Here is a 17,272-nt window from a genome sequence, read left to right as displayed (position 1 = left end):
AAAATTAAGGCGATCCAGGACGCCCCCACACCACGAAATCAAACCGAGTTGCAGGCCTTCCTCGGACTACTTAATTTCTACAGCGTTTTTCTGAGACAGAAGGCGACCGTTGCTGAGCCACTACACCGTCTACTCCAGAGGAACGCACCATGGAGATGGGGACGAGCAGAAGCTGCAGCATTCGCCGGGGTAAAGCGCCTGCTCACCACTGACTCACTACTTGTACAATACAGTCAGACCCTCCCGCTGGTATTGACCTGCGACGCATCGCCGTTCGGGGTTGGAGCAGTCCTCAGCCACAGGATGCCCGACGGGAAAGAAGCACCCATTGCTTTCTACTCCAGAACTCTTTCATCGGCCGAAAGGAACTACAGCCAAATGGACAGAGAAGCATTGGCTGCCGTTGCAGGTGTGAAACGTTTCCATGAATACCTCTACGGCCGCGATTTTGAACTCATTACTGATCACAAACCGCTGTTAGGACTTTTGGCGGGAAATCGCCCCACTCCGGTCTCCCTTTCTCCACGTATGACCAGGTGGACTGTTTTCCTGGCTGCGTACTCTTACAAGTTAATTCATCGACCGGGCTCCACTCTAGGGCACGCAGATGCGCTCAGCCGTTGCCCATTACCAGACATTTTGCCAGACCCCACTCCAGAAGTACCGGTATTGCTCATTGACTGTTTGGATTCGGGACCGGTTTCTTCTTACGACGTTGCAAGGTTCTCCTCGAAGGACAATTTAATAAAACAAGTGCAAACTTGGGTATGGAGGGGGTGGCCAAAGGGAAATGTGGGCCCGGAATTCAAAATGTTTTGGTCTAAACGGGACGAACTCTCCGTGTTACAGGGATGTTTGTTGTGGGGGGATCGAGTTGTTATTCCTTTTGCGCTACGAAAAAAGGTATTGAATGCTTTACATATGGGGCATCCGGGGATCGTGAGAATGAAAGCGTTAGCGAGAAGTTATGTGTGGTGGCCCAATATGGACAAAGAAATAGAGGAGTGGGTGGCCACTTGCGATCCATGCCAGGAGTCGAGACCAGCACCCCCGGAAGCGCCCGCCACAGAATGGGAGAAACCCAAGGCACCCTGGTCACGCATTCATATTGATTTTGCAGGGCCATTCCAGGGTCAAACCTTCCTCATAGTTGTAGATGCTTATTCTAAATGGTTGGATGTAGTCCTAATGACATCAACCACGGCAGAGGCAGTTATAAAGGTTCTTAGGCGGCTTTTCGCCACCCATGGTCTACCAGATCTGTTAGTATCGGACAACGGGCCCCAATTCACGGCCATGCAGTTCGAAACATTTTTAGCAGGGTTGGGAATCAGACACGCCCTCATCGCGCCATTCCATCCAGCGTCCAATGGTCAGGCAGAAAGAATGGTGGGGTTCGCGAAAGAGGCCCTCGCCAGGATGGGCCCGGGGGATTGGCAAACACGCATTGACCATTACCTCCTCATTCAACACATTACCCCGAGCGCAACGACGGGTAGAAGCCCCGCTGAACTACTAATGGGTCGCCGCCTACGATCTCACCTGGACAGGCTCCACCCGAATTATTCTACCTCGGCTCCCCCAGACTCTACAAGTAAGGTCAGATCTTTTAGAGAAGGAGACACTGTTTATGCTCAAAATTACACAGGGGGGACATTGTGGATACCGGCAAGGGTCATTGGCATCATGGGCCCTCGATCGTATTTGTTAGAGCTTGAAGATGGGCGGAATTGGAGAAGGCACATCGATCAGCTTCGAGGTCGCCTAGCACACTCCAACTTAAGGGATGAGGGCGAAAGTTTCCTGTCCACAGAAAGACAACCGCAGGGAAACTTCATCCCAGGAAACGACGACACCGGCGAGCTAAGCGGGGGACAGGACATCACGCACGCAGCTGAGCAACCCCCCGTCATCACAGCCGCTGAGCAAACCCCCGTCATCGCAGCCGAACAAGATACCAGGGAAAAGAGCATCGAAAACGCAAGACCTCCAGAAACAGAAAAAGCACCCGATCCTGCAACTACTTCAACCCAACAGGAAACCAATCCTGCAAGTACTTCAACACAACCTGAACTCCGACGTTCCTCCCGAGCAAGACAAACACCCACCTACCTAAAGGACTATGTCACCTACCGCAACGTCCCATCTAGGAGGGGAGGGGTGTTAGATATTAGCATATATCGGGATAAGTCTTCCCTCAGGTCCGCTCCTACAGCGGGAAACAGGTATTCCTCTGATTGGTCAATGGGCGTGCCTCATCCCTATAAAAGGGGAACCCTCCGACCACAGAGTAAGCTGGATCACTACTATTACTAATAAAGAGCTGTTAAGTCACGTCGTGTCCGCAGTCTGTCTCTCGTTGCCCAGATCTAACAATCATCAGTTGTTCTTTGGTGTTCAGGGCAGGTCTTAGGATAATAATGTAGCATTTGGGGATAAAGATGCAGCCCAGTAAACCCAGGCTGGAGGCCAGGATGGAGAAGATCTGCACTGCTACCATGTATTTCCCCTTGGTGCTCAGGTAGGTGGGGACAAAGGAGATCCAAACACTGCAAAAAACCAACATGCTGAAGGTGATCAGTTTGGCTTCATTGAAGGAACCAGGCAGCTTTCGAGCCAGAAATGCCACAAAGAAGCAAATGGCAGCCAGAAAACCCATGTAGCCAAGGGCAGAGTAGAACATGGTGACAGAGCCTTCATTGCATTGCAGCAGGATGTGTTCTGGTTGGGACTGAAAGTCAGAATCTGGGAATGGGGCAAAGATTCCCAGCCATATGATACAGATGCATACTTGAATACCGGAACTGGATAAAACAATAGAGTTGGCCAGACTCTTCCCCAGCCATTTCCTCATGCCGCTGCCTGGCTTCGTGGCCAAAAATGCAACTACCACCATAATTGTCTTTGCCAGCAAGGAAGAGACGGCAACTGAGAAAACGAAACTGAAGGTGACTTGCCGAAGAAGGCAAGTGACTTTCTTGGGATGACCAATAAACAGAAGGGGGGTCAAGAAAGCAAGCAAAAGGGATATCAGAAGAATGTAGGTGAGGTCCCGGTTGTTGGCTTTGACTATGGGAGTTTCTCGGTATTTAATGAAGACTCCCAGAATAAAGGAGGTGGTTAGGGACAAAGCAATGGCAAAGAAAGCCAGGATAAGTCCCAACAATTCTTCAAAGGATAAGAAGCTTATATTTTTGGGGACACACTGATCTCGCTTCTTATTGGAATACTGGTCATATGGACACTTTTCACAATGGGCTGCATCTGGGAATAAAATTGGTTAGCATGTATCTGTTTCTGCAACTGTAGGAGCATGAAAACCACATCAGAAATCAACTACTTCATTTTGAAGGAATAACATAATAATTCTGCCCAGGGATATCCACATTATACAACATTAGTTAAAATAATCAACACTATTTTTAAAGGCTGAAGGTGAATGTGATTATCAGCTCTCAAAACATATCCTCTTTCCTAAAACCAAACAAGAAAGTAAAAAGTCAATAGAAATCAGTTACCCTTCATTATTTATTTAAATGCTCACATCATCATTCAAAATTTGGTGTCTTTGAAAGGTTTGGGAATGCTCTAAGACAGTTGATGTTTTTCTTGCTTCTTTATCCAGTATTCCCCCAAAACAATAGAGAATATTTATTATATCCTGATTTTTAAAATTATTTTTGGAGCCACCTACTGTACCTTCTTGCACAGAGTATGTTCCTTCCATACACAGAGAACAGTCGTAGCAGCAAACTGGGGCTCCCTCTCTCACAATCTTGGTGTAACCCGGGGAGCAACTTTCTGTACATCTTGAATAAGGCACCATCTAAACATAAATAGAAAGATTATTTCAGGGCAATTTATGAATTAGAAGGGTTGACTGAAATCAACTGCTTCCAGAAGCCCAAGAGCACATTGAGCGAAACCAGTCAAGAAGTAGAGGCATGAACTTTAATTACTCTACATGCAAGGGACAAATGAAAGGCCATTCTCTTTCTCTATCAATCTTCATTGTAGATCCCAAAACAGATTCATTGCCTTATTCTTTCATCCAAAGGAAAGCAGCTCCATTGCAAAAGGTGTTTCTCTTTATGGCATGTATGATAATGCTATACCATATATAGATATAGATATATATTCTCCATCTTTGCTTTCTGAGGAAACCTCCAACATCTAGCTTTCTCTAGAGTCCCTATCTCTCTCTTGTACAACTGACCATTGTATCATCATATGCAAATCAGAGGTGGTATTCAGCCGGTTCAGACTCGTTCGCCCAAACTGGTAGCGAAAATCATGGGGGGAAATCACCACCCCCACCCACCAGCCCTGGCTCTATGCCATCCTATTTAGGCATGTTTTTGTGGCCGGGTGCATGCTCCAAGCAAAGTGCTAGCACACAAGGCCAGGTGCATGTGTGCAAGGGGTGCCCAGGAAGCAAGCGGACACATGTAGGGCAAATTGGTGGTAACAAAATGTGGAACCCACCACTGATGTAAATGACTTTTTAATCTGCCCTCATTTCCCTCACCACATTCTTAATCATATCTTTCTCTTATGCAGTTCAGTGGACCAAACTTTTCATATTCTGGATTGTCTCCCAGACAACTGATCTTTGTTTTTCCTTGAAGACGTTTTGCTTCTCAGTTCCAGAAGCTTCTTCTGTTCTGACTGAATGGTGGAGTATGGAAAGATTTATAGTCTTTGCAGTCATCTGGTAGTTAGCAGCCTTTCTGAAAGTTGTTGAGGTCACTTGGAATTTATCTCCACCATCAGGGTCACCTGAATAGTGCAAATAGGTGTGGAACCTTCCTGCAATTGTTGAATCTGTATCCTTATAATTATCAAGTAAACTTAAGTAAGAAGTCTGGGTGTGGCTTAGCAGTATTAACAATCTGCTGTTCTGTGACGTAAACTATCAGTCTATCTGGGCTTGTCTGGTGATATGAAACTAACTGCTTGTGTTTGCCTGTAACTCTCCTGCCTTGTGTTTATTTGGAAGAAACACCTGTTGGTATTGTACATTTATTCATCTATTCTTATGTATATAAAGAAATTAATGAACCCAGCTGAATCAGTTATCTGTGTGTGCTTTATGGATTTGAATTTGTGCAACAAACTCTGACAATATCTAATAAATTAATGAGGCTTTAAGTTCTCTTATTTGGAAGTTATCTCAATTGGCCTCAATAAGAATTATTTCTTATTGAGCAGAAACAATACCACATGTAGAGATAAATAGAAGAGCAAAATCCCAGCAGCCTCAAATACTTTGTTAAAAAATGTTGGCCATTGGATGGTAGTTTGATTGACAGAAATCTTGACTTCTGAGGAGGCTCGTCTTTCTACATTCCCAATTTTCACCCCCGCATCTGATTTGTTCAAAAGTGACGTCCACTGCATGATATCGAAGTCACCAACAGGAACTCCATTTGCTTCAAAAGAAATACCATCTCTGGAAATATTGTGATGTTGGAAGTTTCTCAGGAAGCTATGAAGCTGCAGAAACATAGAAAAAACATGAGAATTTGATCCTTTATTCAATGTTATTCTTGCTATTATTCTGGACTGGGGGTACTCTGAATAATTCAACCTCTTCAAACCACCACTGCCATCTGAAACATTGATTCAGTATTTCATGGGAAGTTTCTTTCAATCATTCTCCAGGAATTTACAGTTCTTTTTCAAAAAACTATGTCACATGGTCAAGCTTGTCCTACAAAGTGGCCTTGACCATGTGTCAGAATGGTTTTGCATTTGGAAACTCTAAATCTCAACTAAGAAATGCTCTATCGTACACATTGGCCATAAAAATCAGAGCACAAAATACAAGTTGGGCAGAAATGACCTCGTACACAACTCTCACTCCATCAAGGACCAAGGAGGACTCATCTCAAGCGATCTAAGCCACAGAGCTCACTGTAACAGCATTGCCAAAAAGGTGTTAAGAGTTGTTAACCTAATTTTGCGAAGCTTCTTCTCCAGTAACATTGTACTGCAAACTAGGGCATAGAAAACGTTTGCCAGACTAATTCTCAAATACACCTCGTCTGCCTGGAAACCACACTGTATATCAGTTATGAATATGATTGAGCAGGTCCAGAGGTATTTCACGAGAAGGCTACTCCACTCCTCTACTCAGAATAGAATCCCTAGAATACGCTTGAAATTTTGGGCTTGGATAATCTGGAACTGCACCAGCATAGTAGACAAAATTGTCAGCTACAACATCTTACCTGTCAACAACTTCTTCAGTTTGAACCTCAATACATGGATAAACAATTGATACAAACTCAAGGTAAACCGCTCCAAACTCAATTGCAGAAAATTCAACTTCAGCAACAGAGTGGTCACCACCTGGAATGCTCTACCTGACTCTGTTGTTACATCCTCAAACCTTCACAGCTTCAACCTTAAACTGTCTACCATGGACCTCACCCCATTCCTAAGAGGTCCGTAAAGGGGGCATGCATAAGTGCACCAGCATGCCTACCATCCCTGTCCTACAGTCCCCATTTATTTGTATTACAATACAATACAATACAATAGTAGAGTTGGAAGGGACCTTGGAGGTCTTCTAGTCCAACCCCCTGCCTAGGCAAGAAACCTTATACTGTTTCAGACAAATGGCTATCCAACATCTTCTTAAAGACTTCCAGTGTTGGGGCATTCACAATTTCTGGAGGCAAGCTGCTCCACTGATTAATTGTTCTAACTGTCAGGAAATTTCTCCTCAGTTCTGAGTTACTTCTCTCCTTGATTAGTTTCCACCCATTGCTTCTTCTTCTACCCTCAGGTGCTTTGGAGAATAGTTTGACTCCCTCTTCTTTGTGGCAACCCCTGAGATATGGGAACAATGCTATCATGTCTCCCCTAGTCCTTCTTTCTCTTAAGCTAAACATACCCAGTTCCTGCAACCATTCTTCCTATGTTTTAGTCTCCAGTCCCCTAATCATCTTTGTTGCTCTTCTCTGCACTCTTTCCAGAGTCTCCACATCTTTTCTACATCGTGGGGTCTAGAACTGAATGCAGTATTCCAGGTGTGGACTTACCAAGGCATTATAAAGTGGTATTATTAACACTTCACGTCATTTTGATTCTATCCATTTCCTTCGTTCATGTCCAGGTTCATATTTATATTGCTATCTTGTACATGTTTGACAAACTAATAAATAAGTAAGTAAGTAAGTAAATAAGGAAATAAGTAAGTAAGCAAGTAAGCAAGCAAGCAAGCAAGCAAGCAAGCAAACAAACAAATAAACCATTCTTGAAAACATGGAATAGGTAACACCACCATCAGGTGGCTTTGTAACTGGCTGACAAATTACATTCAACATGTAGTCCTCTGGAGAACCTCATCCACTGGGAGGGAAGTAAGCAATGGGGTACCCCAAGCTTCAATTTTAGGCCCAGCACTCTTCAATATCTTCAAAAAAGATCTAGGCGAGGGAATTGAGGGGGAACTCATCACATTTGCATACAACACTAAGCTGGCAGGAATAGCCAACACCCCAGAAGACAATCTCAAGATCCAAAAAGAATAATATAAAAATAACATGTTGGCTTGAAAGTCCAGTTGGCATACTATAATTATTATTTGACTCTTGATAAGGCAATAGAACATTTTCCTTTTTTCTTACATTACAGTTTCTCCAGCACTTTTCGGCATATTTGCTTCTGGGACGGTTCCTGAGAGGACAATGCAAATCCCATGTTTTAGAGAGAGAACTTCCAAACATATATAAGTATAGTTCCAGATTCTACTGTTGTAGAAACTAACTTGATTTTGAATCTAATGACGGCAGCAAGATTGTTGGTGGCGCAATATTGGAAGAAGGAAGAGTTGCCTACTATACAAGAATGGACATTAAAAGTAGTAAACCTAGCCGAGATGGCCAAAATATCAGCGTATTTGAAGGACCACACAGATGAAAAATATAAGCTGGACTGGAAAAAATGGATTGATTATATTCAAAAGAAATACCACACTAAAAAGCTTCAATTAGCTTATGAATGAAGGCATAAGAAATACTACAAATTATTCAAAGTTAGTAGGAGAAAGCGGGAGTTAAAGCACAAGAATGGTCGAATGTTAAAATTAGTTAGCTTATGTTAGCATATGTTTGTCAAATGATTTTACCCTGTAATTTGCTCTGGGAGGTCAGGGGGAGGGAGGGAGGGAGACGGGGTAGGATTGGGGGGAGAGGGAGGGGAGGAAGAAAACAATTGTAAAACTCATTAAAATTTTAATTAAAAAAAATAACATATTGAAATATTGAATAATTAAATAATGGAAGATTATAACTTAACATAAATATGTGCATTATTATTGGAACAATATAAGTTTGTGAAATGTAACAAATATGATTATCAATATTCTGTTGGTAGTAAAAGGAACAATACCTATTACAAGATGCTTGGCATAAAAATAATGCATTGAAATATTGAATAACTAAATAATGAAAGATTATAATTCAACAAAATATGTGTATTATTACCCGAACTATATAAGCTTGTCAACTGTAGTAACTATGATGAATATTATTTTATTTGTACCAAAATGTAAGACACTCAGGTGCCACACTGTTCACACATTGATATGTTTGTATAAAATTAAAACATAAAAAAACGTGAGGAACATTTTTTAGAGCCAGTTTATTGTCAGTATTCCAAGTAATATAACCATATTGCAGGACTCTGAGGCAAGCAGGTTCCTCAAATATCAGTTTTATTGGACATATCATATAAGCATATAGGCTGGTGAAACCTGACTCTAAATGCTCCTGCAGTTTTCACCTAATTAAAAGTAAAATTTTTCCTCCCCTTTCCAAACATTCAGTCACATGGTACAATCAAGGTGTCATCTGGTTGCCTGGTAACTAGACCCATCCTCCTTCCAGCCATTGGTGGGAATGTCCTTGGTTCCCAGGAGAAAATATTTTGTTTTGGCTACAAAACCCCAGCTATATCCATTTCCCCCTCCTTATCCCCTGACTCCAGTGTGGCAACACCGAACCTTCAAAATGGCCTCAGTCAGGCCAGCTTCAGGGTTGACACTCCCTCTCAAATACCACAAATTGAGCAACTGCTCTTTGGAATATCTCACCCCTTTCTACATATAATTTAATATTGTGGAATTGGAAATGGAGAATCAATGGAATCTCAAAGGAGAAGACTTACCTGCCATGGCTTTACAATCTGGTGTGATTGATGGTATCCAACTTGCATTCTCCTCCTACTCCTTTGGGAGGAAGAGGCAGCATTGAGGACCCAGGCCACAACTTGAATTATTTGGGAAATACTGGAGGAATCTTGAGACAGGATTCTTGCAATCACATCATGGGGTGGGAATTCCCAGTTCTCTTTTTCTCTGCATTTTTTCCAAATTTTCTTAGATAACAGAGGACTTGAAAAGGAACATTGGAATGCTTCCTTTCCATGTGATATGGCATAAGATTTATAGTCATAATACTGAGTCCTTCTCTTTCTCTGGATGAGGAAGGAAAACAAAGCATACTTATTTTGGAGATCAACAAATAGGTCAAAAAGACTTACACTTAAAATTGTCAAAGTTGTTGCAATCCACACCCTTCCCACAGTGGATGTATTAGTCATATCAATGGTTTGTATTATTACTGCTAACATTGCTGAGGCTTGAAAGTCCAGTTGGCATACTATAATTTTTATTTGACTCTTGATAAGAGAATAGAACATTTTCCTTTTTTCTTGCATGACAGTTTCTCCAGCACTTGTTGGCATATTTGCTTCTGGGACGGTTCCTGAGACGACAATGCAAATCCCATGTTTTAGAGAGAGAACTTCAAAGCGTCTTTTGAATTTTTCTCCTTTTTCATTTTCCTGAGAAAGGAGGCCAATCCACGTCCATCGGAAATGCAGGAGCAGCTGGACAATGGCTGAGTAAGGAGGTTCTTGGTTTGGGGTCAGCCGATATGAAAAAGGCAAATGATGATTTTGCTCAGCTATCTGGTTGATGACACTGTAGTTGATCTAAAGATAAAAGAGAAGGTATTGGTAGTTTGTGCCAGTTTTAATGATAAAAGTCAGATGGTAAATCTAAGGGCCTTTCCCCATGGCTGAGTGAAGTTTCAAACAATAACTGCATGAATTTTTCTAGTTCGCTTGATGTCCTGCATTTTTGCCTTATATGCTCCCCTTGAAACCAGGGAGCTCTGAATTATCTGTGGGCAAAGTTCATGGGTGGTCCTCATAGAGTACCCCTCAGGTCACATTATAACTCGCCCATTCACTCAGTCCATTAGTCAATCAGAATAGAGCTGGAGAGTCTTCTAGTCAAGCAGGAGACCTTAGACCAGGGGTATCAAACTCAAGGCCCAGATCCAGCCTGCAGGGTGCTTAAACCTGGCCCGTGGGGCTGCCCTGAAAATAGCCCACAGTGCCTCTGCCAGCAAAAAGGGAACTAGATTGTGCCCCCCCCCCAAGCTCTGTTTTCACTGGCAGAGGGTTGCAGGAGGCTGTCTCAGCTGAAAACGGAGCTTGGGAGCCCATTTTTGCAGGGAGAGCATTTGGGCTACCATAGGCGCCCCGTGACACAAGTGACTTCATGCTGGCCACACCTCCCCCCAAAAGTCAAACACAACCCTGATGCAGCCCTCAATGAAATTGAGTGACAGTCCTGCTCTAGTCCTCAAGCAGGAGACTAATACCATTTTAGACAAATGACTGTCCTGTCTCTTTTTGAAAACCCCCAGTGATGAAATTGTTTAATATTGGTAAATTATTTCATTGTCTTCATTTATATAATTTATTTCAAATATTTCTATATAAACTCTTTAATTGGCTGAATTTCTTTCAGACATTTGAAATGCAGGAGTCAGTTTAATAATCTCACTTTAAAGCAGACGGAGTTCCTGTGGAGACCCAGGGCAGGATCTTTGTGTGGGGGGAAGCATACGGGCAGATGGGCGGAGCCTCCAACCACCGCTACTACCAGTACACCCAATCTGGGATGAACCGGCAGAAACCCACCTCTGCTGTGTCCTGCATATAAGTTAAATAGGCAGGGCGACAGTATACAGCCTTGCTAAACTCTTCTTAATTTTGAACCAATCAGTGGTTCCGTGTCCGGTTCTCACTGTTGCTTCTTGACCTGCATATAGTTTCTCAGGAGACAAATAAGATGATCAGGTACTCCCATTTCTTTAAGAACTTGCCACAGTTTGTTGTGATTCACACAATCAAAGACTTTAGCATAGTCAATGAAGCAGAAATAGATGTTTTTCTGGAACTTCCAAGCTTTCTCTATGATCCAGCTTATGTTGGGAATTTGATCTCTAGTTCCTCTGCCTCTTTGAAATCCTGCCTATACTTCTGATAGTTCTCGGTGAGGAGTGGGTTCCTGCCAGTTGTAACCTCTTCTATAGAAGAGGTTCCACAAATCTACAGTGCCGTTTAGAACCGATTCCAGCTCCCTCCCCCCACCCTTCCGCACACCATCAAGATGAAGAGCCAGAGGAGGAATTCTGAGAGTTGAAGTCCACAAGTCTTAAAGCTGTCAAGTTTGAACACCCCTAGGATTTTTTTTTCTAAAGGGTTAGAAATAACTGCTCGGAGGCTGGGAGGTTTTGTTGATCGGAGCTTTGTGTATTCAAAATGGAACTTTTTTCCCCCTCTTCACGGATTGTTTTGACTTGGCACTACAAGGTTTTACTGCTTGGCTACAGAGTGATAAGAGGGGAAGCACGCAGATGTCCCTTTGAAGTGTATTTCTAATCAGAGAAAAGTGAAAACAACGTTCTTTGTGAATTTATGCTTTCATTTTATTAACCTTCCAAGCTAGAGCAGCTGTGTTTGTTAGTATGGCACAATGTCAAGAGAAAATAGAGGTCTTAACTTTGCAAAAAATACTTTCAGAACTACAGAAATTATCAAATATAAATGAAAGAATAGAGAAAAAACTGGAATACTTAGAGCATCTAACAGCAAAATATGATGAAAAAATTGAGGATGTTTATCAAATGCAAAATGAGGTGATTGAAACTCAAAAACCCAAAGTGGAAAATGAATATAAAGAGATTAAACCTGCTGATATTTATGGTAATTGGTTTGTTTTTGGAAAATGGAAAGAATGGAATATTGAAAGAGGAATTAAATGGAGAGGAAATTTATTCCAAAGGGCAAGATATAGAAGAAGAAGAAAAAATTAAAGAATCTATGGACTATGAAATTTTATGAGCAAAAGTATTGATAACACTGCTGACAATCAAAGACAAGCTGAATAAGGAAACAGAAAGAGGGCATCAAGATTATATGAGAGATCTTACAAGCAAGGAGTTGCTAAGAAAAGTCCATACAAAGCTGATCAAGAAGATGATAGAGGATTGGTACCACAAATGGCAGAAGATATGAGATTGTTTTGTTATTGGAAAGATACAGGTTGATAGATGGAATAATATAATTTAAAACTAGTTACACAGTGAAATTTAGTGACAATAGGTATAGTTAAATAAAAATTGATAATGATAATAATGTATACAATGTGTAGTGGTATGATATGTAATAATTGGATATGAATTTGAATGATACCCATGAAGGGAAGATCAGAAATCCTTTTGGATTATATATAAAGGTTAATAAAAAAAGAACTAAGTTAGATACAGTTAAGTTTTGATTATTAGGGGGAAAAGGTTATGATACAGGATATAGTCAAATAAAGGAGGGATAATGATAACAACCTATATATATGTATGGGTACAACATAAGGAAACCGGATGTAAATTGTAAACAGTGATTTGGAAAGGAGGATTAGAAAATTTTGTTATTAAATATTATGGATGTTTAGCTAGAATAGGACATAAGGACTCAGTGTTATTGGATGATTTTAGAAATAGCAAATGAAATGCCAGTATGTGGTTATGTATTAAATTTTGGTATATTTTATGATGAAGGACGTTTAAACAATTGCAGTCAAATAAAAATGGAGGTATGATGATGATAACATGTATAAACATCTGAGTTAAAAAACTTGAGTTAATTTTAACTATGCTTGATGACTGTGGAAGAGATGCACAGAAGCCTTTTGTAACCAACTGATACACTTTCTACAGTATGTAAAGAAGGAGGATTCTTTGTGTTGTGTTTGTTTTGAAAAATAAAAATAAAAAAATTGTCAAAAAAAAAAACCCCAAAAAACACCCTCCCAAAAGGTTCTGTGAGCATGCGCTTTGCGTGAATGTGCAGCGTTCAAAATACACCAATTTCAAGCTCTGCAGCTCACATTCTACGGAAACCCCAGTAGGTAAATCACCTGAGTCACAGAAATCCTCTGTGCCGTGTGAATCAGCTAAGCTGAAAAATGCAGAAATTTAGGACAGGATAGGGCGGGGGCTGGTGGGTGAGGCGAACTGATCACAGGAACTACATAACTACATATGTATGCACAAACACACAAACACACACACACACACACACTTCACCTACTTTGTGAATTAAAAATTCTTTCCGCTCTTCTAATATTTACTCTCTGACTTTCAATTTATTTGAAGAAATATGTACAAGGGCTGCCTTCTAGGCAATTCTGAACAATTTACAACTTGGAATTAATTCCATTTGCCTTCATACCTGTGGAATTTTATAGATGCTCATGACATTAGATATATGATCAAAGAGTTCAGAATCCATCTCTTCAAGAACTGCCAGCAGGTTCTTTTGTCTTCCACATCTGTAGTTTGGGACGTTCTCCTGCCCTGTAGACAGCACATCCAGCATGGCCTCATATGTCATTCTTGCACTGAAAAAGTTCTGATAGATGTTGTAGCCCAAGGTGATGTTGGGTAAGAGCCAAGGATTCCGGTTGATTTCATGAACAGCCAACAAGAAGGGAAGAAGGTGGTAGAAGGTGTTCTCACTGCAACGTAAGAAATTTCAACATCCTTTTTTTTGCTCTATATCAACAATTTATGTGATCAACTTAAAAGAAATTGTGTTCTTTTTCTCAATAATATAAAATTATTCAATTCTACAGATAATTATCTTGCTTTTTGCACAGCGATCTTGACTATGAATGGTCATCTGTTTGGCAACTTCAAATTTTGATTAATAAATGCTCTGTCTTATACATTGGTGAATGTAATCAGAATGTCAAGTATAAGCTAGGTGGATTTGATCTAGCAGATGACATTCACTTTGTCAAAGACCAAAGTGTACTTATCGTTGACAATTTATGCTCCAAAGCTCACTGTATCAGCGTTACTAAAAAAAAGCATTAAGAGTTGTAAACTTAATTTTGCAAAGCTTTTTTTCTGGAAACATTATATTGCTAATTAGAGCTTATAAAACTTATGCTAGATCAATTTTAAAGTACTGTTCAACTGTTTGGAATCCCCACCATATGTCTCACATCAGTACAATCGAGTGGGTTCAGAAGTCCTTCACGAGAAAAGTCTTGCATGCTTCTGTACACAATAGAATTCCTTATGCTACTAAGCTCGAAATTCTCTCTTTGGATAACTTAGAACTGTGTTGCTTGCAGTCAGGCCTAAGTATTGGTATATAAAGGAACTTTTATAAAATCATCCTGTTCTCCAAGAGCCTTTCCTCTAAAGGAAATTGGAATGAGCAATAATGAATTTGCCTTTCTCAAAGTGAGGAATAGGACAAATGAAATCCTTCCTAGAGAAGAAATTGGAGCATGCAAATTCTATCACTAGAATCCTGGACATTCTGACAATTACCTTTTCAGTTGGTGGGTTGGAGGCTTGGAGAACGAAAATTTATACAATAGAGCTACGGTTCTAGACATTATTCCAGTAATCCAGTAGTCTCCTGGCTTGTAGTAATGGAACCATTCCTTTTCTTCTATTATCACCTTAAATGTGCATTTCACCAGCATACTGGCACAGGGAATTTGAGACAGAAGCTGAAGCAGAAAGAGCTGTATATGCATCAGCAGCAAAATTTGACAGACACTGCAGGAGATACTTCCTATAGTTCTTTCTTCAACAAAGAGTTAAATCTGAGAGACTACAATTAAAGCGAAGAAGGTCCAGTTTGCCCCCAGATTTGGAAGTTTTATCTGCAATTTCAGATTGCTACAGTATTTGCCCAGCTTTACCCCAGCCTCTGCTCTCATCACAGAAGGAGGCTGTTACAAATTAGAGTATCAGGTGCTGTCTATCCCATTTGTTGTCACATTGATTGGCAACTAATTGTGGTGGTGGAAATTCCAAAGGAGAATAAATAATACATGCTTGTAAAAAGTAGAAGGGGAATTGGGAATGAGCATTGCCACAAAAGTGTGCAGTTGGTGAAAAGAGTTTTGTTTGACTCAGGAGAATAATCCTAATTTGAGAATCAAGAAAGGAACAATTCAGGGAAGCTTGATTGTTGGTTTTTTTTTTGTTCTGAAAACTTATTCTGAGATTCTAAAGCTACAAATGTGGAAAACCAGTTCAATATTCTTGAACTAGGCAATGGGCCGTTATAATTCCTTCTTACTCTGTCTGATGTGGATGAGAGGGAATCTTTCTCAATGGTTAGATCAGAGGTGGTATTCAACCGGTTCAGACCGGTTCAGGCAAACCATTAATGGTGTCCACACACCCCGGCTCTATGCCATCCGATTAAGCCACATTTTTTAAGCCATGTGCATGAGCAAAGCGCAAGTGTGGAAGTTCGCACACACGTGTGGAAGGCACACATGCTCACAAAGCTGGCATGCACATGTGGGGCGAACGGGTGGTAAACCTATGTGAAAACCACCTCTGATTTAGATACTCCAGAATGGTTAACTCCAGATCATGACATATTGAACAACCTATTGGAGACCCCTGTTAAATGTTTTGTGTCTTTCAAAATGCAAAAGACTATCAGTCTTCATGGCTACAAAGAAGATCTATTCAAAATTCCCTGGGGAATTTAACTGAAAAATAGCTTGTTACTGACTTCTTCATGATGTGGTGATATTTGCTGCCTCTTACATACGTAATCTAATAGGGAACCAAGAGATGATGCTATAGCAATAAAATACCAACTTTTCCATCTTGAGAAAGGTAACTCTCTTCTAATTTTCTATTAGCCTGTGGTAGCTTTTGGTCCACTTTGTCCATCCCCCCCCCTGTTCATGTGTTTTTCCAAGGTACCCACCATACTTTTTTTGTCTCGTCAGCAGTGACGTGCGGTGAGGTTTATGGCTGGTGAGGCTGGTGACGTCATCAGAAAGGCAGAGAATGAGAACACGTGTGCAAGAGGCTGAGGCAGCCTCAGACTCCTGCACCCGTGGTCCCATTCTCCGCCTTCCTGAGTCAACATGAAGGGGACCGCAGAGCACGAGCTGGCGGAGCGCGCTCCGCAGTCCCCTTCATGTTGACTCAGGAAGGCAGGAAATAGGACCACGTATTGCCTTTTCCCTTTTCCCTTTTTTTTCTTTTCATGATGAGAGCAGTGAGGCTCTGCCACCCCTGCCTTCCCTGACCGCACGTCCCTGCTCATCAGTTAACCAGAATTCCTTCTGGTATCAGCCAACTGAACGTCACATTATATTTAATCAGTTGTGCTATCAAGAATTGATACTGTCTCCACTGCTCTCCTCTCCTGTCTAACTCTCCTAGGTATTTGTTTTAAAGTCAGAATTTCTCTCCCTTTGTACTCCATAAGCTCATCTCTTGTTCTTTTCTATATTTCATCTCTCAGCATCTTCTTGGTAAACCTCACATGCACCTCTTTTGGTAATGTTTGCCTTCTTGCATAGTTCATATCATATGGATTCTGAATATTTTATCTATTTCTCATTGTACTTCTTTTTCTGCAATACTCCAGCCAGCAGCTGTATCATCACCTCAACCAGATCTACCTCTTTCTCTTTTCATCTCAAGAAAGATAATTGTCTCTTCTAATTTTCTAATAGCCTGTGGTAGCTTTTGGTCCATTTCTTCAAATTTTGTTCCCTGTTTGCTCAGCCCTTATTTCTATTTTCTGTACCTCTGTTCATTCTTCGCTATCATTTGCTGGAAGTTCCCAATCTTTTCATCCATCTTACCTATATCCCCCTTCATCTCTCCCATTTAATTGTTGATCTCATCATGGTTTTTTGACCTAACTTCCTCACTTTTGGTCATGGCTTCTTGGAACAAAAGTAGCATCACTTGCATACTCTGCATGGAGCTTGACTTCTTTAGGCCTAACGTGCTTGCTATCAATTGTTGATTAGACTGGCTTGATGCCGCCGATGATGTTGCTGATGAGGATGTATATATATTTACAAAGTTAATAATTAATACTTAATAATTGGATTAATAAG

At 41.1% G+C, this 17,272-nt stretch overlaps 1 protein-coding gene across 1 annotated transcript in view; it reads right to left on the bottom strand.

Annotated features, from left to right (window-relative positions):
* Positions 1-2,326: 2,326 nt before the first annotated feature.
* The window catches only part of LOC309401603 (vomeronasal type-2 receptor 26-like), a gene marked incomplete at both ends in the record, with an annotated part of 29,787 nt that continues 14,841 nt past the window's right edge, over positions 2,327-17,272 (bottom strand). The window contains 4 exons of the mRNA XM_081970669.1: positions 2,327-3,264; positions 3,700-3,826; positions 5,347-5,496; positions 13,597-13,882. Of these exons, the coding sequence (XP_081826795.1) occupies positions 2,327-3,264; positions 3,700-3,826; positions 5,347-5,496; positions 13,597-13,882 (1,501 nt within the window). The remainder of the gene's footprint in view (positions 3,265-3,699; positions 3,827-5,346; positions 5,497-13,596; positions 13,883-17,272) is intronic.

Source organism: Natrix helvetica (genome assembly GCF_964273705.1).
Source record: "Natrix helvetica genome assembly, chromosome: 1".
Classification (NCBI taxonomy): domain Eukaryota; kingdom Metazoa; phylum Chordata; class Lepidosauria; order Squamata; family Natricidae; genus Natrix; species Natrix helvetica.
This window is presented reverse-complemented; position numbering and strand designations above follow the sequence as displayed.